Raw genomic sequence first — 27,847 nt, forward strand, 5'->3', positions numbered from 1 at the left:
CCCAGTAGAAGCACCCTCCCTTCCAAATCCATGACAGAAACCACAGCCACAGCCAACTTTAAAATGAGCACAGAAATTCCTGTCCAGTTCTGGGGTTCTATGCTTATATACTGTCTGTCTATTGAGAATAATTTCTGTTCTAATGCTGCAGCTGCTCTAGTCCACAGTTACTGACACATTTCCACAAAAAGAGGGCATTTTGATTATGTAGTCACCAGGAATTAATTCATGTGTCTATTTATCTAAGGAACCTTTATCAAGAACTTACTATTGGCCAAATACTATACATAGATGGAGTGAGAGACTGAATTACAGCGGTTTCCAAAAGAGTTCTGCATGTTACCAATGTTTACAGCAACACAATTCACAATAGCCATGCTATGGAACCTGCCTAGGTGTCCCTCAGTAGAGGAATGGACAAAGAAAATGTGGTATATATACACGATAGAATTCTACTCAGCCAAAAAAAAAAAAAAAAAAAAGAACAAAATTGTGCTATTTGGTGGTAAATGGATAGAAGTGAAGGACATCAAGCTAAGCGAAATAAGCCAGACTCAGATGGTCAAGGATCAAATATTTTCTTTCATATGCAGAAGATAGAGAGAAATAAGAAATGTTTTTAAAATGGAGTTTCATGATAATAGAAGGGAGAAGGGGAGGAACTTGCAGAATAAAACTGACCAAATTATGCTACGTACATGTATGAATAGAATATATCACAATGAATTCCACTTTTATGTATAACTCCAATGCACCAATTAAAAAACCAAATTAATAGAAGAAAGACCAATAGAGTAGAGAAAGGGGATCAGGGTGTGGGAGGACAGGAGAGAAAAGGGGTCATAATAGGAATTGAAATGAAGCAAATTATTTTATGTGCAGTTATGAATATGCCAAAATAAATCCTAACATTATCCAAAACTATACTGTACCAATAAAAACAAATTTTAAAAGAGTTCTGCATGCAGAATATCCACTTCAGAACTTTTTGTTCCCTGAAATTATAACTCCATCCTTTGGGGTTTCTTGTGATTACAAATAAATTGTCACTTAGATATTTATTTACTGAAAGACAGCACTGTATCCCTAGGATGATGAATGAGTTTCATCATCTTTAACAACTCTGTGATTCATACTGTTAGACCATTGTTTTTTTTTTTTAATCCATGAAGTAAAAACTAGTGGTGAAGAAAGGTATGATTTTTGAAGCGTGTTCACTGAAGGACTTGAGGGGAGGTGACACTACAGGAGTTGAGTCAGGTACATTTCTACTTTCCTCTGAATTATCATCAGTCATTTTTACCAGCATATTAAAGATTTCACATGTAGGTGAAAGATAAGGATGGTGTCATTTAGTATCTAACAGAAAGGCACCCAGGAGAGAAACAAAGACTGAAGAGGCCAATGATATCTGGCAGGACCTCAACTGATGGCACAAAAAGAACAGCCAGCCTGTCTTCTATGGGCTGCATGTTGATATCAGGCCATGGCTACCTCCTCCCTCCTCAGCCAGGCCCATCAGGCTTCTGCAGATCCTTTGCTCACCTCTGAGTTTCCTTTTACTACAACCCAGATGCAGAGATATGAAGCACATGCTCTGTATTCTTAAGGAGGAGCAAGTGAGTTACAAAGAGGAAGTTGGGCTGAGCCTCCACAGATCTAGTTTTCAACAGAAGGTATAGAGCTTTGCCAAGGTCTCTGCCCTTCAAAGAGCTGTGACATAGTTTCTTTGGTGCCCATCCGTGTTCTCATGCTCTCATCCCTCTGTCTCCTGCCCAGGCAGGGGACACTGCTGCCATCCAATTTTCCCTCCTGACTGATGCATACATCAGGATTCTTATTCCACATCAGGACTCTTTTCCCCTGTTTTCTTATCTCTCCAACAAATGAACATTTTTATGAGCTAGTACCCTGAGCAGATGTGTGTTAAACACCTAGTGTGCTAGGCATTGTGCTAATAATTTACACATGTAATCTCATTTATTAAAGCCTCATAGGTAGGTATAAATAGTACCATTTTACACACAGTGAGGTGGTTGCTTGTCTAATATCTCACAGGCAGTATGTGACAAGATTCCAACCCAAGTCTGTCTGAATTCCAAGACTGAATTTCTTTCATTAACCTGCACTGCATTTTTAGCTCTGCTGGCTTCTGTAAAGAGTAATTCCATTTTGCTTTTGTGTGCTGGCCCACAGCTGATAAGAATGCAAACATGCAGAAAAAAATCTAATCAGGAGGGATAATTTCATTATACTAGGAGATATTTTGTTCGGTAGGCTGTGGTGAGCACCAAAGTTTTGAGGCTAGATGAAAATACAGTTAGAAAATTCATGTGAACATGACACAGGCTTGATTGGCCTTCATGTGTGAGAGCAGCAATACAGAGAAGGGATCAGTATCAGATAAATCAATAAGGCTTAGGACTTAGAGAGTGCCTGCCTGGATGTGGGCTCCCGGTGAAAATGGTTTGACAATGCAAATATCCATGTTTCTGGCTGGGGTGACTTTGGTGGGTTAGCTATGCAATTCCCTGAGATCAGAGAAAGAAGCAAGTTTGGGGAAACTTTTGACTGTGCTGAGTTCATTGCCTGTGGGACATTCAAGTGGAGTGAGATGTGTCATGGCATTGGGCACAGGATCTAGAATTTTCACTAGTGAAATGCCACGGCATCTCCACTAGATGAAATACCCCTCAGCCTCCCATGTCCTTCTACTCCCTCCACCCCAGGGTGATGGGGTGATTTCTCTGCTTGCTAAATGGGGAATGAATTAACGGGGCTGACCCAGTTAACAAACATAACTTCTCCCTCTAGAAAACAAGCTGTCCCCAAAGTAAATTGGTCAAATTTGTGGTTTCATATTAGCAAGACCATTTGGCTAAGTATCCCAGATTGGTTCTCCAGTTTAGCCTGTTAGTAATTAATGTGGAATTTTGATGTCCATCTGCCTTTCCTTTTAAACAAATTATACAGAATTCAGATGGGAAGTGGTCTTGTTTACCAGGCCTTCTCAGGACTCCGGTAAATTAAACTTCAGTAAACCTATTCCTCCATTATGCCTCTATGTACCTAAAATGTCTGTTATCTTGAGATCTTTATGTTGTATGACAACTGTTTGTATGCATGACCAAGTAGACAATACCACCCCTGTGGGCAGGGAATGTGTTCGTTGTCAGATCCAGGGTCTGATACCTAATTTTTGCTTGTGGAATGCCTGATATTGCTTCTGGTGACCATTATCAACCAACCCTATTAGATTAAGCTATCAAACCATCCATTTCTATTCTCCTGCTTTCTATTCTTTATTTAATGAAATAGAGTAAATATTTCAAAACAATAACATGACAATAATAATCTTACAATTGAAATTAACAAATCAAAACACAAAAAAAGTCTGAGAGACACTAAAGCTAGAAAAATGCTAATTTTTTTCCTACTCATTTGCCTAAAACTCAGTTGCTAACTGAAGCAATCTCAGAGCTATAAAACAGTATACTGTGTGCAATTTATTTCCACATGGAAAAAATGATCTAAAGCAAGGGGTGTCGATCAGTGGTAGAGCACTCGCCTAGCAAGCACAAAGCCCTGGATTTAATCTCCAACAACAACCACAACACACATACACACACACACACATAAACATACACACACAATATTCTTTTGTTTCACAAAATGGAGATGGAAAGCATCATATTAAGGGGTTCTGTTGGTTGATTGACTTCTGAACTTGAAAATCTGCTTTGGTTGTTTAAAATCATGAAGAGAGGAGTTTTGTGAATTAACACAGGAAATGAAAGGTGTGTGCTCACTGGGATACAGCCTATACTGGGAACTAACTATTATCTACTTAAAAATGAGTCTTTGAACAAATAAAATATGTAAAAGGTAGAGAAAACATTGAGGCTACTTGGGGAAAATTGAGTTCAGAAATTTTTAATTCTATATTAAGAGTACAAATTTTATTTCAGATATTTCTAAGTAAATATAATGAATTTCAAGCACAAATTACAAACAAAAGATGTCTACTGAAAGCATGATGCAACGACACAAAATAGAGTTTTTACTCAATTGCTTTCAAATATTTGTAAATCTAAGCAATCTATTTGTCAGAGCAACTGCTTTGGATATATGCTTTGGTGCTATGCATTTGAATTACAGAATATAATTGAATAGGCTATGAGATGCTAATCTTACTAAATGACTCAGCCTTTATTAGGTTGTCAGCCAGTATTTAGTTATCAGTAAATCCCTGCCAGCTGAACTTAGCACTTGCAAAAATCTCAGCCTCTCATCTGTACATATTAATAGACTCCTCCTCGGTCTCTTTACATTCATCTTGCCCTTCTTCAATCTTGTCAATCTGTTGATCTTTTCAAAATCCAAGTCTGATAATGTCACTACCCATCCAGTGTCTGCTTAAATTATTTTCAGTTACTCTATGAAAAAAGATTTCATGGTCTAGCTTTTAGAGGCGTCCATAACTTTTGATGCCCTCTTATCTCTCCAATACTATCTATTCCTGCCTTTCCATCACATCTAGTATCACTGGCCTTCATTTGGTTCCTTCAATAAGGTAACCTTCTTTGCCACAGGGCCCTTGTACTTGCTGTCTACTGCCTAGAATAGTTTTCTTTTCTTTCAGATTAGAACCTCATTCTGACTCTTCAGAGCCCCATTCAAATATTATTTTCTCAGAGAATAAATTTTTCAGGTATTCTTCCCCTTCCATTAAGCCCTAAACCATGTCAAGCTCCTGTTATAGTTCTCTTGATGCTGCAAATTTTTCATTCATAGCACTTGGTACAGTTGGAATCCAGATTTCCTTTTGTGATTATTTGAGTATTCCACTAGAGTTTATGCTCCTGAGGGCAGAGACTTTGTTGGACTTTGTTCACCTGTGCTAAATGCCTCAAACCTAGCATGTGCTCAATAAATGTTCACCAAACTAATGAAAAGAAGATTTATTGCATCCAAAGAAAGAATGCTGTCTTCATATTTTAGTATAGCATCTGCACAAAAGGCATCCCAAATATCTTTTTTAAAAAAGCTTATCTTGATTTGTCCAGGTGCAGCTATTACTATTATAATCTGGGGCATGAAAATCAGAATTTATTCTGAAGCAAAGAAATAATTGATCAATCCTAAGAAATCAGCTCCCCAAGTTTAGGATCCCAAAAAAGCTAAAAGTAGACTGAAGGATCTATCTTTTCACAAGTTACCGCTGTGTCATAAAGAAGTTCTGGAGTATTAGGTTAAGAAGTATCTGAAGCAAGAGAAAGAATCTAAGACCCAGAAGAGAGTATAAGATATCTTCTCTTAATCAAACTTAAGGAAACTAATGAAGAAGAGAGAGTCAAACTGGTTGTTCAGGAAGTGAAGCAAATATGAGAGGCACGAATGGACAGCCCCTAGATACTGCCAGTCCCAGCACCATTTGCCTGGGAAGTACCCTATTTCCTCTCAAGGAAATCCTCAAAGGAATTTCACTGTATCAGTCAACTTTTTATTGCTGTGACCAAAATATCAGACAAGAACAAATTAGAGGAGAAAAAGTTTATCTGGGGCACAGAGATTCAGAGGTTCAGTCCCAGGTCTGTCAACTTCATTGCTCTGGAAATGAGGGCCAGGCAGAATATTATGGAGCAACTGTATGGTGGAAAAATCTGCTCAGTTCATGGCAGCCAGGAAACAGAGAGACCATGAGGAGCCAAGAACAAGATATATAATTCCAAGGGCACAGCCCAGTGACCTATTTCCTCTTCCACTATCCATTTGCCTGTAGGTACTACCCAGTAATTCATTCATATTATCAATCCATCAGTTGGAGTAATCCACTGATGAGGTTATGACTCTCAAAATGTGATCATTTGACTTCCTGCATTAATATGGGAGCTTTGGGGGGCACCTCATATTCAAACCATAACACTCACTATACATAGAGATGAGAAGATCCTCAACAATTCCTATCTTACAAGCTCTGTTCCTAAGGGAATAGTCAGATCTTTCAGTGGACTTGGAAATTTACAAGACTGTATGTGTCTCCACAAAGCTTGGCAGTCTGGTTTGGTGTCATGTCCCCAAGGGATTAGGTATGATCTAGGAGTTTAGTCTCTGTGGATACAGCCCTGGTCTAGGTGCGAGCAATGACTGTGGAAAAGAGGTCATCATGGCTGGATTTTAAACTTGTTGAAACCAAGTAGCAGCAATGAGAGTAATATTAACAACTCTGATCCAAAATGGAGGAGTCAAGTCTCATTTTCAGGGCCAACAGATCCCTGTATCAGCCATAGAGGTGTGCTTCTAAGAGCTCTTTACAGGACTGCCTCCAGCTGCCACTCCTTTGATCCACCAGAGTGCATTAAGGTGCATCACACTGGAGTCTTACACAATGCCTACTGTCACCAGCCAATGATTGAGCATCATGGAAAGTTGATAGAGCTGAGTTATAGTTAACCAATATAAAACTCCTCCAATAGACATACTATAGATTCACCATTACTCTGGTCAAGCCATTTTCAGAGCACTATTGTAATCCGAGACTATTCTTAAAATCCTTCCTTCCCTCTCTTTTTCACTGATGTCAGACCTGCATTGCCACCCAGGGCTTGCGTCACCTACCCCTGCTTCCTCGCCCCTTTCTCCTTCAAGAACAGTTTCTCCTAAATATATCCAACATGTAATATGGTTTCTTAGGAAATCTGAAATGAGTCACCCATTTAAAAGGACTACCTGAAAATAAAGATGCATTTAAACTACTGAAATCCTTTTACAATAAAACATGTTATTCTGGATGTAGATCACAGAACTCTCTCTCTCCTAAATGTGGCTAGTATAATGAGAGATGAAGGAACTTAACAGAGATGAGATATATTGCAGAATACACATACTTACTTTGGGAGATCATTATTTAAAAGAACTATTGATACTAGTTAAATAAGAAACTGAACTCCTGTTTATTAATATTCATACTATATCTGACCAAGGTCCTTTGAGGACAAACTTCAAGGATAGAATATGAAAGAAGAAATAGGCTTAGGATGATATGTTAAAATAAAACAAACAATTGGACATGAAAGTCATCCAGATTTTAGTTATAATTTCAGTGCTTCCTTTAATTATCGTCACTGTCTTTGGTAAATTAACCAACCTCTTGAAGTCTAATTCCCTCAACTTTAAAAATTTTAATAATAATCCCTATCTTGAAGAGTTATTATGAAGATAAAATTTATTGTAGGTGCCTGCTTAAAACATAATAAGTCATCATAAACTACAATTTTGTACAATTAATATGCACCAATTAAAAAAATAGTGGGCATTAACTCTCCTCTCCTGTACCTTCCAGTGTCTCCTCTACTTCCCACATCTATGAATGACTGGTAAAAAATGAAAGGCAAAGTTAACTCACCATTTATTCATTTATAACATGATCTCAAGCTGAAAAGCTGAATGCATTTGCCTCTATTAGCAACTCATATCTTTATTCATATGATCTCACTGTCTGCTCTCAGCTTAAGCTCCTTCCATATTCTACCTTGTTCCTCCTTTTTCTCCTAATAAGGATTATCATTTATCATTCTCTCTCCATTCTATACACCCAAGTATCTTGCCGACAGAGATTCTGTTCTTATTGACTGCTATAGTTTAGACCTTGACTCTCCCCCAGAGGCCATGTTTTAAAGGCTTAGTCCCCAGAGTAGTACTCGTGGAAGGTTGTGGGACCTTTGGTAGGTGGTATCTAATTGGGAGGTTGGTCCTTAGATTATAGGGGGCATGTCCTTGATGGGAATTGTAGAACTACAGTCTCTTCTTTCTCTTCAGCTTCCTAGCCATAAGGCAAGTAGTTTCTTCCACCACATGTTCCTGTCATTGCATCCAGTACCCCCACCAGAGGCCTAAAGCAACAAATCTGGCCAATCTTGGAATGAATCCTCCAAAACTGTGAGCCAAAATAAACCTTTTCTCTTTATAACTTTATTGTTTCAGGTGTTTCCTTAACGTGATAGAAAACTGACTAACACACTGACTTAAACTTATTCTAATTATGTTAATTTAAATTATACCATTTCAGACAATTTGATTCATAGCATTTATGTTAGATAATCTCTCATTTCTTCTGATTTTAATAAAATACATTTACCTCTTGGATCAGTAAGACTACTTACTAGGTACCTAGTAAAAGGATCCAAAATAAGGTGCATTGCAAATTGTAAATTATTACTTTGATAAGCTGTAAGACTGGTGACCTTGCCTGTTCTAAATGGTTCTTGTCTACTATTAATTAAAAAGAATTTGGATGAGTTGTTTTACATTCTTGTAAGTGACAGAGAGATCTGGGATTCCATAGGGCTGGAACGATTCCAAGATTCCCAGATGAAGTTCAGTTCCTCACACCCTTCCTACCTCCACTCAAGTTTTTCTGACCCTTTCTATTCAGTAGGTTCTCCTCTACCACAAGAGGTCATGCTTGCATCTATTTTTATAGTGTTCTGTAAACACAGACTTATTTTTTTTTCTCCTTCTCTTCACCTACATTTATATAGAATGCCTTGGCTAAGTTGGTACATGAACCTTAGAACAAACCAACTCATGGCTCAATTAGATTATCTAGCACCACATTTATCTCTGTCTTGGGCTTAAAATATGACTTTTCTTCCGGGTGTCTCTGGGCTTTCTGAAAGTTATAATTGTGAATTTTCAGAAAACTTAAGCATTTTGGGGTGATGGCTTCCTCTAAGGTACCATGATGGATGCTATATTGGGTTCATCTTATAGAGTGGGCACCTCTATGAGGTCATTGTTTGGAGGATCAAGTAAGGAAATCGGGCAAGAAGAAATATTGACCCTCTCATTCTATTTGAGAATCTGATTTTGAAATTCCAAATTTATTATAAAAGATGAAAAGGGGATTCAGCTACTTTAATTTCCCCACTTTGAAAGAGAGGAAGCATTACAGTCAGTGTTCCAGGAACAGTCAGTGAGAATACTATTGAAAATTATAACAGGAAAATTACTGATGGAATATAATACATTGTTTCTGAGAGGTCTCCCTGGTTTTAGAATGCAGATCATAGGATAGAAAATCTCTAAGGGCATTTCCATCTCTAAAATTTTCTTATTTTATGAATCCATAATATAAAATTATGGCCATCTCAGGAGCATCTGGAAGCATATGTAGAGAGATTTTGTTCTAGGCTTCAGAGTCAGACAGAGTAGTAAGAATCCCAGGTCTATTATTTAATGCCTATGAAACTTAGGAGAAAATATCAGTCCCATCAAACCTCAGTCTCTTGATAAATTAGGGATGGGAAGGACTACTTTGCTAGACTGGAATGAGAACTAGATTATAACATAAACAGGATAATATTCCAGCTATGAAGCTACTCTTTCAGCTTCAGACCCAACTTTTTGTCTGATATAAGTGTTTGTTACTCCTGATCTCTTCATTTTTTCCAGGATAAATCAAATTTTTCTTCTGACAAAAAAAAAAAAGAAAAGAAAAATAGAACATCCATAACATGGATCAAGTTCTTTCCCTGCCAAATTTAGAGTAGAATCTTTGTAAAAACCAGAAAAGTCTCTTCAAATTACAAACTCATAAAATTCATGCATTACATAAAATTCCTTACAGCAGCAATAACACCTCTGTAAGAATAACCATATTCAATGAGTTATTTGATAATCATATCACTCCCTATTCCTGAATCCTTCCATGATTTCTCATTAGCATCAGAATGCATTTATTTATTGTGTATTTAGTTAATATCATAGAAGAGAACTTTTATTTCCTTTCCTTATCTACAAATCTAGCCTTGTCTGATACAATCAGCTCAGCTGTTTTCCAATAGCTGTTTGCCTTAAGGCGAGTTATGGCTCTTTTAAAAATGGAATATTTAATATGTGCTGTATGCCCTGTGCTATACACTTTTTCATGCATTATCTTACTTAATGCCCTTTGAGGTAAACACTAGTATCTTCCCCACTTTACATATGTCAAACTCAGTTCCACATAAAAATACTCATCATAAAGGGGGTTGTGAAGTGAATGGTCTTACTGAGCAATCATGGTTCACCACTAAGTGAAATAAGACAAACAGAAAGACAGCACTTGTTCTCACCACTCAATTGAACTCATGGAAGCTGGAAGCTGAGTGGTCCTTACCAGAGGCCGAGGAGGTGGCAGGAATAGGGAGATGATAATCAAATTGTACAAAAACTTCAGTTAGATAAAAGGAATAAGTTTAAGGGTTGTTTTTTAGATTTATTTCATATGTGGTGAATATTGCCAATAACCTAGTACTGTACATTTCAATATCAATAAGAGAATGAATCTCAAATGTTCTCATCCCAAAATTATCAGATATTCCAAGTGATGGATAGGCTAATTAACTTGATTTAATCACTCCACAATATATTAAGAAATCATAATATCACTTTGCATCCCATAAATAATACATCTATAAATCTGTCAATATCTAGTAAAAAAGAAAATGCAAATTAAAACAACAAGAGATACCATTAAAATTCCAACAGGATAGGCTATGATAAATAAGACTAACAATACCAACTGTCAAAGATACAGAGAAACTGCAATCCTCATATGCAGCTGTGGAAATAATCAATGGCACAGCCAATCTGGAAAACTGATAAAATTTTAAAATTTAAACATACACTTAGTAATTTCCCTCCTACTTATCTACCAAAAAACTGGGAGCAATGCAAATATCCATCAGTGGTGAATGGATAAACAGAGTGCAAGGTAGCCAGACAATGGGACACTCCTCTGTGATATAAAGGAACAAATAGCTTGCTCTGCTCCCTCAGAAGGTGGGAACCTTTCTTTGGGTTTGCACATTCTGGTACTAATGAACAAACAGATTTTCTTATTTCTTATCTCAAGGCTCTACAAATCCTCCCCTCCTCAGGTTTTCCAGTTGACACATAATCATTAAGGCTCCATTGAGTGAGGATTAGATCAGGGGCTAAAAGAGGATGTAGCAGACCTAATCCCCTCTTTAGGAAGCTCGCATTTTAGGGGGTTATGAGTAGAAATCAAAACATCTGTGAAATGTACATATTAACACTGTAAAAAAGTAGTCTCATTCTCCCCTCCTCCTTTATTCTGTAGTCTACATAAAAATTTTATTCTCATTGGCTATCCTACAAATATTCCCTGAACTATGAATTGCCCAATATCTGCCCTGCAACTTTTCCACCCATATGTTTTCAAACAGATCTAATTTGGTCATAATTTTCTTACCAAAAAAAGAAAGAAAGTAAGTAAGTCAGTCAGTCAGTCTGGAATTGCATCATTGTCATAGACTTGAATCATAGTCCAAAACCATTTCCAATGGTCAGGAATAAGTCTCTGTGATAGTAATTGGGCTTTGTTCATATTTGTACTTAGTATTGTTGAGAGCCACAGCCGAAGGGGCCCCAGAAAACTTCCAGCTGCCAGCAAACTTCCAGCTGCCGGCTGATGATTGGCTCACAGCGGCCCCAGCAACATCTAGCTGATTGGCTCCTCCACGGAGCTGCTCATTGGGGGACTTTTTTGGCTCCGCCCACGTGACCCAGACAATCGGCCTCAAGAGCAGGAGGATTGTGGGAGGTGGAGAGAAGCTTGTGTGGGAGAGAGATGCTTGTGGAAAGCCGGTGGTGGCAGTTGAGGCTCTGAGGGTTTTTCCTGAGAAGCTGTTTTGTTTGGCGTGTGTGGTTCTAAAAATAAAGTTAGTTTCTTTTGACAAGTGGCTCCTGATTGTGCCCAGCCAGACTGCGGCATAGTATAACAATACTCATCTTAATATCATTTAAAATTATAATTTGGTATTTCTTATTACTTCGTGTTTAGCCTTAACTCTTGACTAATATTGAATAGAAGGCTTGTCTAGGAAGTGAAGAGGTTAATATTAAATGAAAAAACTAATTCCCTAAGAATCCAACAAGATTTTCCAATAGGCACATTTGCAAATTCTTCCTTTGTTCTTTTCCAAAGCCAGAGATAAGAATATTTGCTTCAAGTCTTTGAACTCTGAGCTCACCTTCATTCAGTAGCCTGTATTCCCATTTAATCATATTACCATATTTATCAAACTTATTCACATTTTACAAATACTTTCCCCACATTTTTTCTTTTTTATACAGGAGGTATGGATGTTTCTTTTAAAACATCCTGTCAGTACTGGTTAAAGAGGCCTTGGAGTTTCAAAAAAATAAATAAATAACATAAGGAAAAATCTGTTTCCCTTCCACCATGGTTGTGTGGAGACACTTACATTGAAGTCGTACAACACACCAAAGTTGGCTGCAGATGCCTCTTCAGCTCTTGGGACTGTTTTCCTAGGTAAACTTCCATATGGCAAACCCCAGAGGTACTACATGGAGAAGCAAAAAAAAAAAAAAAAAAAGCAATTAACAATTGGAAACAGAATCTGAGCCACACATGTGATCACAAATGGTTTTGTTTAAAATCACTCCAAAAACTTTTTCATGGGGACTCTGTGGTTCTCCATGTGGGGTCCCATTTTCTGGGAATGAACTAAATCCAGAGTTAAGAACAAAGGAAGCTCTAAGGAGCCTACAGTCCGAGTTCAGTAGACCAGCAGCAGGGTGGGCAACCACAGCCCCAGGCAGCTTTCTGAGGAGCCCCTCCACCACTTCCAAAGTGGTCTAATTTAGAGGAGGTCTGAAAAGTAGTTAAGAAGCCTTTGGGGACACTGTAGCATTCAACAAAACTACCCACATCTCCAAATGAGAATGCCCCTTAGGGGTGGGGGTGGAGGAAGGATCTCTCCCTCATGAAGCCTCAAAATAATCAGTTATGTAATTTGAGGGTACCCACCAGGAGGAACACTTGCACCCTGCTTATAGTATCTGTACCATGCCTGATTCAGGGTAGCTGCCTTGAATCTGTGCTACTAAACAAGGAGACAAGCCTGTTAGTGGAGAATAGTCCTGGGGAGCAATCAATCAGGGACAGGGCAAGAAAAGGGTCCTGATGAGAACTGGAAAAAGCACCCTCAGGCCTGCCAAACAGGAATTCCATCTTATGATAAAGGGAATCTTCCCTCCCCTTGAGCCGGGGGCAGAGAAGGGATGTGGTTTGAAGTCTCTGAGTGCAGAACTTGATGGGTAAGGGTAGGAAATTGGACCCTCCTCATTCTCTCTGAACAAACAGCATATCTTTCCCTAAAGCCCTTGGTCTCTTGGGCATCCTGGTTTGAACAGAATAGAAGGTACTTTCTACCTCTACCATTTCCCCCCAAAGTTGAGAGGCACAGAGAACACAGGCAATTAAGGTATCAGGTTTGACCAGGGACACAGAAGTTTGGGACAAAAGGGAACAATTCTCAAGAGAGATGCTGAATGAGGCTGTTGAGTAAAGGCAGCCAAAAAATATAGTCATGTTGCCCAGAGATGCTTAGCCCTGGTCTCTAGTGGTTCTGTAAAATTAACATGCAGCAAGCTCATTCTCTTCCATTCTTAGGCAGAAGTTGCTGATCGCTGCCCAGAATACAGGATGCTTCTCAGCATCTATCACAAACCTATGAAAAAGCATGCAATATTCCCCAGCTCTCAAGGTACATGCCATTAAACACATATTTATCCATATGTCACAGAGTGGGTGTTGGGCAATTTCATAGAGTTCATATGATCTAGTGACAAATTTTTATTTCCTCTACATGGAAGCAGCATGGTATTGGGAAAAGAGCAACTGCGGTTGATCAGATTCCATTTATACCTGCCTCTGAAACTAAGTAGTGCTATTGTAGGTAGTAATGGAATGGAGGAATTTCAGGTTCCTTAGAGAATAGCAAAATCAAAGCTAGGATTATTTTGAAATAGATGAAATACACACATTCTATTGCATTGCCTGAATTTTCACTTGGGAAACAAACCAAACAGGACTTTTAATTTACATCCACTGTCTTCTATGAGACAGACAGCATTACAAGCTCCAGAATTATCACAGGGATTATAAGACTAGTTCATTAAAATGCAGTCTGGGGACAAAGAAAAAACAGAATCATGGGTCCCAGTTCTAGGACAGATTGATAAATATATATAAATTAATAATTCTAGAACATTAACTAAGTCATCTAACCATTATTTAACTTGGTTCCACGTGTTCTAAGAGAGGGATGAAAAACTCTTCTATAGTTTACCTCCTAAATTTGTTGTGAGCCTCAGTATGTAAAGGAAATGAAAGTGCTTTGCACTATTACAAGCTACATAAAGATGTACTCATCATTGTCGTGAGCCATCCCTAGGCTATGTGTGGACTGTCAAGTATATTGCAACCTAATTGAATAGGAAAATCCCGTGTCTGGTAACTTCCAGTGGACATTTCCTCTGTTTGACTGCCCAGAGACATTGTGAGCCCTATTTAAGCTCTGCCAGGTCCCACACAGCACTGGAGAAGGGGTGATCCACTGTACCTGCACAGCCCCTCTGAGATGGGTGTGACCCGCCAAGATGCCAATCAACCGGCTGACTACAAGACATCATAAAGCAAGACTCCACCCTTGAAACCTTACCCCTGCCTTTGGTGTAGACTGGATCTATCAGGGGCATCCTTTTCAAGGTTAACCTTGTTACAAATCCTATGGATATAAGTGAATATCTCGAGAAAAAGAAGGGGAAAAAGAAAAATAAATGAACATAGCAGTTGGTCATCCTATTCACAAAAAGAGATAAAAGCTTTTCTAGGAGAACTATCACATAAGAGTCTTTCATTAGTATGTTTTATAAACTGGAAGTCATATCTCACCTCTGGCAACATGATCAGGCTGAACGTCAGGATAAAAAGAACCATATTTACTCCATACATCCATCTCAAGAAAAGGAAGTAGGAGGCCACTGATGAGCCAAACTGACCTATTTTCAAAGAAAATAAAAATGTTGAATGGGGAGTCAAAACAAAACAAAGCAAATGCTCTTTCTTGTTCAAAATAAATCTGCAAAATGAAATATATTGGCCCTTTCACATTTATAAGCTGTGACATTCTTCTTTCTTCATGATAATCATGATGGACATGCTTCCTGTGGTGTAGACTGGAGGAGGTGTGAACGATGTAATGGTGTAGACTGTGCGTACACCTTCAGGGTCCAGCAGAGGGAAAGCTACCTTTGGCTTAGCAATTGTGATTGGTACCTGCAGGGCTGATTTTACTCCTTCAGTTAATACAGGTAAGTAAGAAAATATATATAAAAATTGATGAGGACATTTCCTAGCCTGTCATTTGTTATAATTATAGCCTCTAAAATCCTTATCGCTTACTCCTCTTCTTTTCAGGCAAACAATGCCCTTCTCAGAAAAAGTTCCCCACATCCCTTATGAGTGGTCATCATGTAGACTATTCTGAACGATTGCCCCTCACTACTGGCATCAGTAAGCTGAAATTTACTCCATACATCTTTACTAAGTATTTCCTTTCAGGACTTATTGGAAATGTGAAGCACACGGTCATAAACCAAGTGCTGCTTTGAGAACTTCATTTTAGTAAGGTATGGAAGGAGCAAATAGTTTATATATGTGTGTATACACACATAGATGAAGATTATCTGTGTATATAAATATATATAATACTTATAGTCAGCTAAGACCTGCAGAGAGTCCTGCAAGTATTGAGAAGGGATGCTTCAGGTTGTTTTGTGAAGAAAAAGAACAGAGTGAAGAACTGAGGAAGAGACCACAACACAGAGAGCTGGACAAGAACAAAAACAAGAGAGGCAAGAGCTTGGGACAATTAAGGAACAAAACTAAGGCCTGTGTGGCTGGAGTACAATGAATGAAGGAAAACCATGACAGATGGAATTGAAGGGAGGCCAAACCACATTGTGTAGGACCTGCTAAGGCAATATAAAAAGTGAGGATCTCATTTAAAATGTGATGAGAAGTCACTGACAGGTGTTAAGTAGTGGGGCAAGAGGAGTGGGCATAGGCATGATATTTAAAAAAAAAAAACACAGTTGGGGAATAAACTGAAGAACAACAGGCAAGAATATTTTGTCAACTCACACCCGCCCAAAACTGAAAAGTAAAGCAGTCTGTCCAATTCTTACTGGGGAAATAAAACAAATAAAATCATCCTCTTAAAGCTGAGAATGAAAGAAGAAACAAGAATAGGAATTTTAAGTCTCAGGTTGAGATGGGATAGGTTTACAAAAGCCAAAATTGTCTTGAGAATCACTTTTAAGGGTTTCTCAAGTTGCTAGCTTTTCCAATCTTTCCAATTACCATTTCCAGACCCAAGAAAAAACAATGAACAGCCTCAGCCACCCCCTCACGCCCCCTTGTCCTGTTTCATTCAGTAAATCCCCTGCAATGACCCACATTTATCTTGATCCCTCTGGTTTTGAAAAATGTCTAGTGGGGCATCATTATCACAGGAGAAGGAAGGTTCGTGTGGTCTAACGTTTTAGTCAACATTTTTGCTGGTGTGACCAAAAGACCTCACAAGAACAATTTTAGAGGAGGAAAAGTTTATTTGGTGCTCATGGTTTCAGAAGTCTCAGTCCACAGATAGCAGCTCCTTTGCTCTGGGCCCAAGGTGAGGCAGAACATCATGAATGATCAGTACATGGCCACCAGGGAGCAGAGAGAGCGCTGCTTACCAGGAACAAAATATATACCCCAAAGGTCCATTCCCAGTGATCTACCTCCTCCAGCCACTCCCTACCTACCTATAGCTATCACCCAATTAATCCATTCAAGTGAATCAATGAATTGATTAGGCTAAGGTTCTCATAATTCAAGCATTTTACCTCTAAACTTTCTTGCATTGTCTCACACATGAACTTTTGAGGAACATCACATAACTGAATTATAACAACTCACATGAATTATACTTCCACATCTGGAACTTAGTTTGTAGGTGCCATTTTACTTTTTCACATAGTATAGTAGCAGATTTTTTTAGAAACTTACAAAGAGTTTAATCTCTAAATGGACATTTTAGAAGAAACGTATGATTTTGAAGTATGGGTATTTGTTTTTTCTTTAAGCTAAAAAGAGATGTTTCATTCTTTTCACATTATAGAGGGGTATAATATTTGATAATATTTCTAAGAGTATATAGTTTTGATACACCTCTGCCTCCAGATGCTGCAACCATGTGCACTGGTCCCTCTGCAAAAATTCTGAAGCAAACCTGACCTTCCTAGGATATCTGATTGCACCTTTGGCTCCTGGTGAATTCATATCATTTCATGGCTGTTAGCTATGTTCTCTGGTAACCACTACCCTAGGACTACTCAGCCAGGCTTACTCCTTATGCCTTTTTGAAAGCTGAGGACTTCCAATCTGTCAATCATTACAGTTACATTACTCATTTACTGGAGGAGAATCTCCATCTTGTAACTAGGGCATTTTTCTCTGGAAATATGTAAGATCCTTTGGTTCAGAGTTGCAATTACAGGATGTGGATCTTTCATTATTTATTTTATTCCTTCATTATTCCCTTTCCTCCTTCCCTTTATTCCTTCCTCCTCTTCCCTCCATCCTTTCTCTTTTTTTCCTTCCTTCCCTCCATCCTCTTCCTTTTTTTCTGTTCCCTCCTTCCTTTCTTCCTTTGCTCTCTAATTATCACTCTCTCAGAACTCATTACACAATCCCTGGCAAGTGAGTTTCTTTGAGCACATATTTTAAATATACTTAATGCTAAATACAGAAGTAAATGAAGATGTTTCAGGAAATATCCCCTCCTCCAACACACATATTCATTATGGAAAAAAATACATTTCAGAGTCCAAAGCCTCCAACCATCAGTTTTAGGGATAGAAAATGGCTTCATAACTATTTTGTTTAAAGGTAGATTCTTTACAGAATCCTAAGTGTGAAGAAAATGAATTTCAATAAAACAGATTTCATTAAAACTAGAATGATTTTATGAACAATGCAGACACAAGTCAAAGAGACAATCCAGAAGACAATGCTTCTTCTACATTCAACCAACAAGTGGCCGAGGGATAAGAACAACAACAAGACAAAGATGAGGGAAAATAAATCATGGTTGATGTCAAATTTCATAGGACCTCTTCCCACCTCAACACAAAGGGAAAAAAAAATCTTCCCAATTAATTCACATTTATTCTAGCACTTCTATCCTACCAGAGGTTATTAATAAAAACTGATGTTCCCTAAAAAGAAAAACTTTATATAATGTGGCTGACAGAGCATGAATAAAAAGAATAACCATTTGCACATGCTCAATTCTGAGATAAAAACTGATTTATTCTCGCAAAGAAAAAAAAAATGGGTATATAATAGTTTTATCTTGATGGCCAAATAAGTGCACTAAAATCCTTGTCAGCAACCCTTCATTTAATGCCATTGGAACCTGATGAGGTTAAGTATTTTTAATCCTACTATATTGGTCACAAAACAAAAACTTAAACACAGCAGTTAATTGAACCAAGATTTGATTAATAATAATTTACATTTAACAAATCTTTGTTTCAGAGACCTATTTTATCTCATGTATTCACTTATTTAATCATCATCAAGTCCCTATGAAGTGAAAACTATTGTATTCTCATTTTGTACAGACTTGGGCCACTTGGTTGCATAGGTAGTCAACAATGGAGCCAGGGTTCTGAGCTAGATGGTCTTCATCTACAAGTATTTGACTCCACATCTACAAGGGTTTGATCTCTCTTATCACAATATTTTGGCCCCTATAAGTATAACTCTAGTTAAATTATTTTTTAAAATATGATGTTTATAATAAATGTAGAATGTACAGTTCTGACAGAAGAGCTACAGCTAATATCCATCAATTAACTAAGGCTATTCTAACTCACAAAAGAAAATGAATTTCTTTGAATGGTGTTCATAAAGGACCAATTTTTTTTCTTTAGCTCAACTGATAAATGCTGCTTTTATAGTAAATTATTAATGTATTAAAAGAGTCTTTGATATGTATTAAAGTGAGAAATAAGTTTATGCATATTCTTGCTCATGAATTTCTTGTTTCCTTGGTAAAAGCTTCACCTCTCCCTCTGGTTATTTATTATTTAGGCAAAGTAATTTGTAGTCTGTCATCATATATAATTTCCTCTTGAACAGATGGGTAATAAGACAAGCAGATAAATATGAGCACATCTAAATGGGAAAAGACCAATTAATGAGTTAAACATAAATAATATTATGAGTAAAACATAAATTTCATTTTCTTAGGCTCGGATATGAAGCACATTTTTTCAAATGAGTCTGGGGTAGAGAACTAAATTTGACAAATTTGATTTGTATTTTCTAGAGTCCTTGGGCCAGTAGAGAAAAACAAAGTTTAAATTCTGTTCTCTGGTTTGTCTATCGGAAGCTATTTCTAGTCTAAGAAATAAATCTGTCATACCGTATTTCTGATGCTGTGATCTACTATTCAAAAAAGGTAGATTTTTATTCTGAGAAAAATTTATAATCTCCAATTTGAAAACATTCAGTTATGATTTTAGTAGTCATGTCAACATCAGGGTGGGTATGGATTATATTTTCATGCAGGTTTGTCAGTAAAATAAGCAAGCAATGTGGTTAATAATGTGGATGGTGGAGGGTAAGCCGGGATTTTAGGCATTGACTCATTTTCAAGGCTGGCTGGTAGCACCCATGGCATTCCTGTGTGATGCAGAACTTCACAGCATCCTCTGTGGCAGGAATTATCAAATCAATGTTTAAGTGAAAAAGAAAAAGTTTAGAGTCAACAAGTGAGTACCTTGTCCATGATTATAAAGAAATCCAGGTCTTACTGCAATCAAGATGGTAACAGCATGAGTTCCAGTCTAATTTGAATTCCTCTCTTGGAATTCAACTACCAGATATGGGTCAGGGGAACTCAGTGAAGGTTGGTCATGTGGGTCTCCATTAAAGTCACATTTAAAAATATTATTTAGAGAGTGAGGGCAGGTGGATTAGAAAGATTGATGGAAGTAGAAGGCAACTTCAAACATGCCACTTCTGAAATCCTTAATCATCTTCACTGTTTATTTACATTTTATGATCTGTCATACATATATTAACATGTATTAACACATTTGATGTGAGATCAGTGAAGGTAGAGTATTTGCTAATCTTTGTCAGTAGCCATAGTATCTAGGAACACCTCAGACATGGTAGGCTTTTCGATAGCATGTGATAAATTATTCAATAATGTCAAACTTATTCTGAAAACTAAAAGAGATTGTTATGATTTTGATGTGGTGTCCCCCAAAAGCTCATGTCTGAAACAATGCAAGAGGGTTTGAAGGAGAAATGATTGGGTTATAGCCTTGGCCTAATCAGTGAATTAATTTCTGATGGGATTAACTGAAGTGGCTGGGTGTAGCTGCAGGAGGTGGGAATTGGGGCATAGCTTTGGGTATATATTTGTATCTAGAGAGTGGAATCATCTTTCTCTGCCTCATGGTCACCTTGATGTAAGCTGCTTTCCTCTGCCACCCTCTCTGTGATGTTAAGTCTTACTTTGAACCCTGAGGAATAGAGTCAGAATTCCATGGACTAAAACCTCTGAAACTGTGAGCCCTCAAATAAAGTTTTCCTCCTCTATAATTGTGCTAGTCGGGTCCTTTAGTCACAGCAATGAAAAAGATGACTAAAACAGAGATATTATATAATACTGACACTTAAAAGGAATTAATAATATTTCTGAAGCTTTTCTATGATTAAAGGTCATTTATTTTTAAAGAAAAACACTTATATTAGTTTACAATTAAATACATGTTTTATAATTAAGGTAGATATTCAATCAACTTTATTCTCAAACTCAAAGAATCTGAGAAGATAATTAAACAGACTTCTATTAGTAAAATTTGTGTTCCGTTTGTATTTTTTCATTAATTTATCACTCAGAAGTATAAAGATATTTTAATGCCTAACTATACATCTAAAACTGATTATAAACTCAACATCATGGAATACTGGGCTGAAACAGACCTTGTATAATAACTAATCAAACGCCAGATTTTACCTGAAACCCTGAATATAGAAATTGAGGGCCAGAGATGAAAAAGATTGTCCAAAGTATAGCACCAATGGATCAAAAAGTCCTCAACCCCATTTCTTCTAATTTTCCATTCAGTTGAGCTTCAAAGTCCAATCACAGATACACACTTTCCCTAGCTTTGGTAAATACTTTATAAGAGATACTTGGGGGCTCTAGTAACATAATCTTCATTAGATTTTATACTTTCTGACTGATGCAATAGTTCAAAAGCATATGGTCTGCTTATGACTATCACTAATATCTTAGTACATTAGCATCTTACATCATGAAATATATAACGAAATAATTCATTCAAAAGTAAAATCATGAGAAGATGCAAATTAATTCCCCAAATAGGGTAACTATCAAGGAAATCTGTAACTACTTGTCCTGTTATTGACCTGATAAAATCCTCTCTAGTAACTGGTACAAAACATATTTAAAAAAGAAAAACAAAAGCTTATAAAATTTCCCTCAAACGAAAAAAACTGCATAATCTTGAACCTTGACAGACTGTGCCTTCTACCTCTCCTCTGCTACTCACTAATTCCAAGACAGTTATTTAACTGCAGCTATATAATAGGAAACTTAGTGTGCACACTGATGGCCTAAGGAAGATTAGAAAGAATAATGTTTTAGAATGTCTGACTCATACTGATACTTGGTGGTTCTGGTGATGGTTGACAGAATAGAAAAAAAGGGTTGACTCTTCACATTGGAGGAAAAACATCATGAACAGCAACAAAGTCAACCTAAGCAAATAATAAATTACACATAAAAAGAAAAAAAGTACACATTTTCTTAATTGCTTGTCCGGCTTGACTTTTGCACGTTCCATGGAGGAAAATGGAAGAGAGACGATAATTGAAGGAATTATTGAGTATTTCTCAATGTCTTTTCTACTGACACTCAAGATAGATAATGATCATATGTAACACATTCCTGTGTGCATCTTTGGTCAATAAAATAATCCCATCTGTTTCTATCCCATACCAGATTGGCTCCTGGAACAAATGAGCAGAACTCATTATCAGAATGGGCTGGAATCTGGTTTAGTGTGCTTTAAAACTAAATAATTTTCAAAGTATGATTTTTTACTATATGTACAAATTATAAATTCCTCAGGATATATCTCATAACTGATTGAAATTCAAACCTATCATTTCATAAATCAGTAGACTAAGGCCTAGAAGGACTAAATACCTAGATCAAAGTTGAACAGCTAATCTGTGGCAAAGCAAGGACCAAATCTGGAGTTCTTGCCACATATATTGGTCAGAATATTAACGCTCCAAATGGCCTTCTGTTCCTCAGTGCATCTCTAGGTAACATATTTCAGCTGTAGCATTAAAACCTAAGGATTCCATGACATCTCTCTTCTGATGTGTCTAAAATTCCTTTGTCTACAACCTAGAATGGGAGACACTTGGGTAATGTGTCTACACTTTTATTCAAAACATTATTATTAAGTGCCAAGTGAAATCCGGGAATGAACAAAACAAAATACCTGCTTTCATGTCTACTGGAGAAAATGGGCATAAAATAAAACGAAATGAAATTATTTTTAGAGGTTAAATTTGGTGTGCTACAAAATATATCTAAAATGCTAGATTTCATAGCCTTTTAGATAGGGACAGTGTTAAGGAGGAAAATAAAGAAAAAAAAGAGGTGGGCCAAAGAATTTGTGAGAGGGGTGCAGTTAGTAAGCTGATGTGTTTTACTCATTATATTTAATAATGAAAATCAGAGAATTGAGAGACAGCCACTTCCAAAATATGTCCAATCATGTGAGAAACAGTCATCAGCTGTGTTATCTCCCTATGGAGCCTCCATTCTAATTATGTAACACCACATTTAACCAGGAGGAAAATCTGCCTAGAATCTGAAAAAGTATGAAGGAAGATCAGATCCTAGTCAAAATCTTTAGGAACCGGATTACGGCAAGATCGTGTGCAAATTTGTTTCAAATTCATCCATTTTTCTTCACATACATTATTACTTTTAAATGATTTATTATTTGTTGACAACATTGTTTTTTATTTTCCTTATTCTATGCCAAGAAGAGCACTGTACTAAGGAGGTTTTTGACTGGGTACATTCACCTGCCTTCATTGTACATTATGAACATTGTACAAAATGAAAATGTACTATGAATATCCACAGAGCAAATTTCTGAATGGCTATTTTTTATTCTTCTTCACAAGCTTGAAAGTGAGGTTTTTAAGTCTTCTTTACTCTTTTTAAACTTTGCTTATTTTGACCGTTGTCTAACATTCATGAGGATATGTATTTTCCTGTTCACTGCCAAAATAAGACCACTGCCTTGCCTATGATAGGACTCAATGTAGCTATGTACAATACTGATCTCCCTGTCTGAGAAAATGAGTTCACAATGGGGAGGATTTGTCTAATACAGGAATGAAAGTGGGGTCTCTAGTGTTGTCTTTGGTAAGTCAAAGCAAATTGGTATAGGTTAGATCTGGAATATCCCCCAAAGACCTATGTGTTAAAAAATAAAATCAATTAAAAAAAAAAAAAGACTTGGTCCCAAGCCCACAGTGCTGTTAGGAGGTGATGGGATGTTTAGGAGGTTGGGCTTAGTAGAAGAAACTAAGGCCATTGGAGGCAGGTCTTAGAAGGGGATGTCAGACCCATCCCCTTCCTGTTTCTCTCTTTGATTCCCAGTTGTCATGAGGTGAACAGCCTCCTCAGCCATGCACTCCCATCATGATGTACTATGTTGCCACAGCCACAAAGTAATAGGGACAAGTGACCCTTGACTGAAAAGTTAGAAAATTTGGGCCAAAATAAACCTTTTCTCCTTTCAAGTTGGTTATCTCAGGTGTTTTTCATATTAACGGAAAGCGGACTAACACAAATCTTCACAGTAATCAAAGGAGTAAGTTATATTTTCGTGTATTTTTCATCTTTCTAAGAGTTTAGAAACTGAGAAAGGTATCAGACTTTTATCTAGGGCAATTTTTTCATCTAATGAGATGTGATGAACACTTACTTTCAATCGCCTTGATTTTATTTTCCCATGGGATACAAGCAGCTTTGAAATTCTCAAAATCACGAAGGAATTTTGCCCATTTCTGAAAAGGAAGTCAAGTACAGTAGTAAAGCCCAACTCCTTCAATCGTCAAAATGTATATTCCCAGCCCAAATCTTCACAAGACAATGAGTTTGGAAAGCTCTCACATAATACTACTTTTTTGTAAAAATGGATAACAGTAGGTTTCCCCATTGCTTCCCTGTTTCCCACTATCCCCAGGTCAGTTTAATTTAAAAAAAAAAATTAAAAACAATATTTGTTGATCTCCAATTTTAGAGAGAGTATACTGACCATTCATAAGATCTGTTTAATTCTACCAACAATAAGAGAGAAGGGACTGAGTTAACCCATAATAAAGTGATTGGCACATGGTGTGTATTTAATTAATATTTATTGCATGAAGGAATTAATGAGATACTAATAAGACACAGTTTCTGCCTTGAAAGGCACTTCCTCTTCTAGAGTAAACTGTATATAAATAGAGATTTCAATACAGGATGGTAAGTTCTATGACATGGGACGTTTCATTCTGATAGAGGCAGAACAGTCAGCTAAATGGAAAGAAATGGTGTCACAGGAAAGGAAGGAAGAAACAAATCAGCTTACTAAAAATCTTCCTTCTATTTTACTCCACAGCATTATCCATGGTCAAGGGACCACTGGGAAGAAACAGAATGGGCAGATCATTTTGTATATGTGTACTTATGCTGGGATAATGTGAACACTAAGCAAGCAAAACAAGCCTAAATAACAGCAGTGTAAGTCTAAAGTTTGAAAGGTTACTCACAACTAGAAACAGCCCAAATGCCCATCTACAATAGAATGAATCAATAAACAAATTGTAGCATCTTCATAAAATAGAACACATCGATAAAAATGAACTAAACTCCCACAGTAACATGAGCCCTGCTCATTATCCTAATCATGCAACAAATTGAAAACAAAAGCAGAAACACTGTAATGACACTTATATAAAAACTATAAAGCAAAATAAATTAATATATTGTTTGTGTGTATATATATAAATATATGAAAATCAAGATATATGAATTTTATTCACAAATGAAATTCATTTAGTTTACAGTTGGTATAACATTTATAAAAGACAGTATGATAATATCTATGAACCTACTTTACTGTGAGTATTGACTATAACTTTACAGAGGAATTCAATGCAGTGCCTGCTGCATAGTAATACAAATAAACATTTATCTTTCCCTTTCTCCAAAATCAATATTTTATCAGTATATCATTTTTTCTTATTTTTTATCCAACGTACATGTTTGATGTTCTTGATACAGAAAAGCTATATGGTCCTGCAATTTGCAGACATTTTAAAAAAAGAAATCTTGATCAGACCTCTTAACTTCCAGAAAATTAAAATGGAAAGTATTTTATACTTGGAGGTGATAAAATATTATAAGTCTTTTGTTATAAATCAGTGTTTCTCAACTTATTTTCTATTTTCACTCCTCTAAGGATACTATTTTAATCCCTTCCACAAATTTTAATACCACAATACACTTGCATGTGCTGTATATATCTATGCATTATACATATAAACTGTAAGATAGTTTTTCACCTTCTTAGAACAGAAGCAACGTTCTCCCCCTTGGGGTCAATATAGCACAAAGCAGACTGAATGAATATTCTTACCTTAGTCATCATCATCTTAAAGGCAAACCACTGCTTTCCTTTTCCCTTCCCAAGAGCTCCTTCATTTTCACTCACAAATTTTTTTGCTTCCCTGAGAAAATAAAACAAAACAAGAGGTAGGTAGAAGTGGGTTAAGATTAACAGCATACAGATGGAGGGGACATTGAATTTTCTTGGTCTGCAAGCATATTTAAGACAAATGAATCTAAGCTATATCTTATAACCTAGAGACTCAAAGCAGGCTTAAATTTTTAAATTCTAATAAGAAAGAATAAGATATTTTAGTCTCACTTATTAATCATTTGGAGTCACTGAAAAGCAAGGAATTTATGCTATTAATAAAATCAGAGTACCCTAGCTCTTCTCAATTTTTACCCCATATAAAATTGAAGCTGAAGTTTATATCAGATTCTGGCAGTCTGAATGTTTATTTTAAAGTACTTTCTTTCCTTCTCTCTTAACAATTCTTTGGGGGGGAAAAAAAAGCAAGAGAGAAAGAGAGAGAGAACAAATGGAGAGCTTAGTACTAACTGACATAGAACACACTTACTGACCTGGTATTTAATCCCTTGAAAGCAATTAGTGCTTAAAACAGAAAAATCATACTATAAAGAAAATGGGGTTGAGGGAAAGAAAAGAAACACTTTTGGCCTCACAGTCAGAAGGGCTTTAAATTTAAGTTTTAACATTATTCCTAAGTATTTATATACTCATAGTAATCACATTAGTGCTTATGTATGTGTTTAAAAAAACAAAAATTCATCAAAATGGATAATATGAACATGTTAAATATATTATAATTTTTTAACTTTATTTGGTCGTGGTTGTTGGATGAATGTGTGTGTCCCCTGCCAAAAAAAAAAAAAAAAAAAAATTTGTATGTTGAAGTCTAATGCTCAATGATGGTATATGGAGGTGGAGGCTTTAGGTTGTACAGTCATATGTTGCTAAACAATAGAGACGTATGCTGATAGGGACCTATTCTGAAGGGATACATGCCGAGAAATGCATTGTTAAGCTATTTTGTCATTGTGCAAATATCATGGCATACACTCACAAATTGAGATGATAATGATGTTATTACTCCATATAATATTATGGGACCACCAGTATAGGTCATCTGTCATCAACTGAAATGCCATCATGAAGTAAATGATTGCAGTTAGGTAACAAGGTTGGGCCCTCATGAATGAGATTGGTGCCCTTATAAGTAGAGGCCAGAGAGATTGCTAGCCCTCTTCCTACCACATGAGGATACAAGACATCAGCTATCTGCAATGTGGAAGAGAGCCCTACCAGACCCCAACCACACTGGCACCCTGACCTTGGGTTTCTAAACTCCATAAGTGTGAGAAATAAATGTTTATTTTTTAAGCCACACAGTCTATGTAATTTGTTCTATCTGATAAAGATAATCATTGTGGTTGCTGTTTGGTTGATTATGAAAATAACTTTACAAAAAGAGACAGCATGGGCTTTTCTTCTCTTCTCAGGAGCCAGACAACACATGACCCATGTGTTCCAGAGGCACCTCTGTCATGATAAGAAAGAAATTTCAAACCTGGTTGTGTGTGGTTCCACAGGTGAAACACTATCATCAGTTGGATGGTCCTGAAATCTGTGCTTTTACAGACAAAACCCTACAACAAATGGCTATAATTAAGTTTCTTCTTAATACACAAAATAAACCTTAAAAGATAAAGGATAAGTGCAGAAGTTTTGTGTAAGATACTTCTAAGTATCCATGATAAACTCGTGACTTTATAATATGCTGTGATCAGAAACCGACTCGCACCCACTGATTTATCCAATACCAGGCAGGACTGTCTCATTACTAACCTATGGATGTGAGCCCACCCATATTCTGGCATATAAACACAAACACAATGATAAAGAATATCCCCAGCCATCAACCAGAACCCTCAAAGCAGTTCCTTGATAGCAAGGACAATGTCTCACCCTTTTCTGTCTCTCATGACAGTGACCACTGCTTTGACCATAAACGGTGCTTGATAAAAATGTTAACATTCTCAAAAGAAAACAGACTTTGTAAAGTCACCAGAAGAATATAATTTTATTTTCCACATTGAATAATGCTTGAGGGCAAAGTATGTTTAGATTGCACCCTTCATCATTATTCTTTTCTGAAATTCAGGTACCA

The 27,847-nt window shown here is 36.8% G+C and overlaps 1 protein-coding gene across 1 annotated transcript in view; it reads right to left on the reverse strand.

The window, feature by feature from the left end:
• Positions 1-27,847, reverse strand: part of Tmc1 (transmembrane channel like 1) — a 163,765-nt gene that overhangs the window by 55,232 nt on the left and 80,686 nt on the right. The window contains exons 5-8 of the mRNA XM_046459450.1: positions 25,687-25,777; positions 23,989-24,070; positions 14,768-14,874; positions 12,273-12,371 (exon numbers count right to left, since the gene is read on the reverse strand). Coding sequence (XP_046315406.1) covers positions 12,273-12,371; positions 14,768-14,874; positions 23,989-24,070; positions 25,687-25,777 — 379 coding nt within the window. The remainder of the gene's footprint in view (positions 1-12,272; positions 12,372-14,767; positions 14,875-23,988; positions 24,071-25,686; positions 25,778-27,847) is intronic.

The sequence above is a fragment of the Marmota monax genome, unplaced genomic scaffold, assembly GCF_021218885.2.
Source record: "Marmota monax isolate L192 unplaced genomic scaffold, Marmota_monax_Labrador192_F-V1.1 WCK01_AAM20220418_F8-fsc00059, whole genome shotgun sequence".
Taxonomy (NCBI): Eukaryota; Metazoa; Chordata; class Mammalia; order Rodentia; family Sciuridae; genus Marmota; species Marmota monax.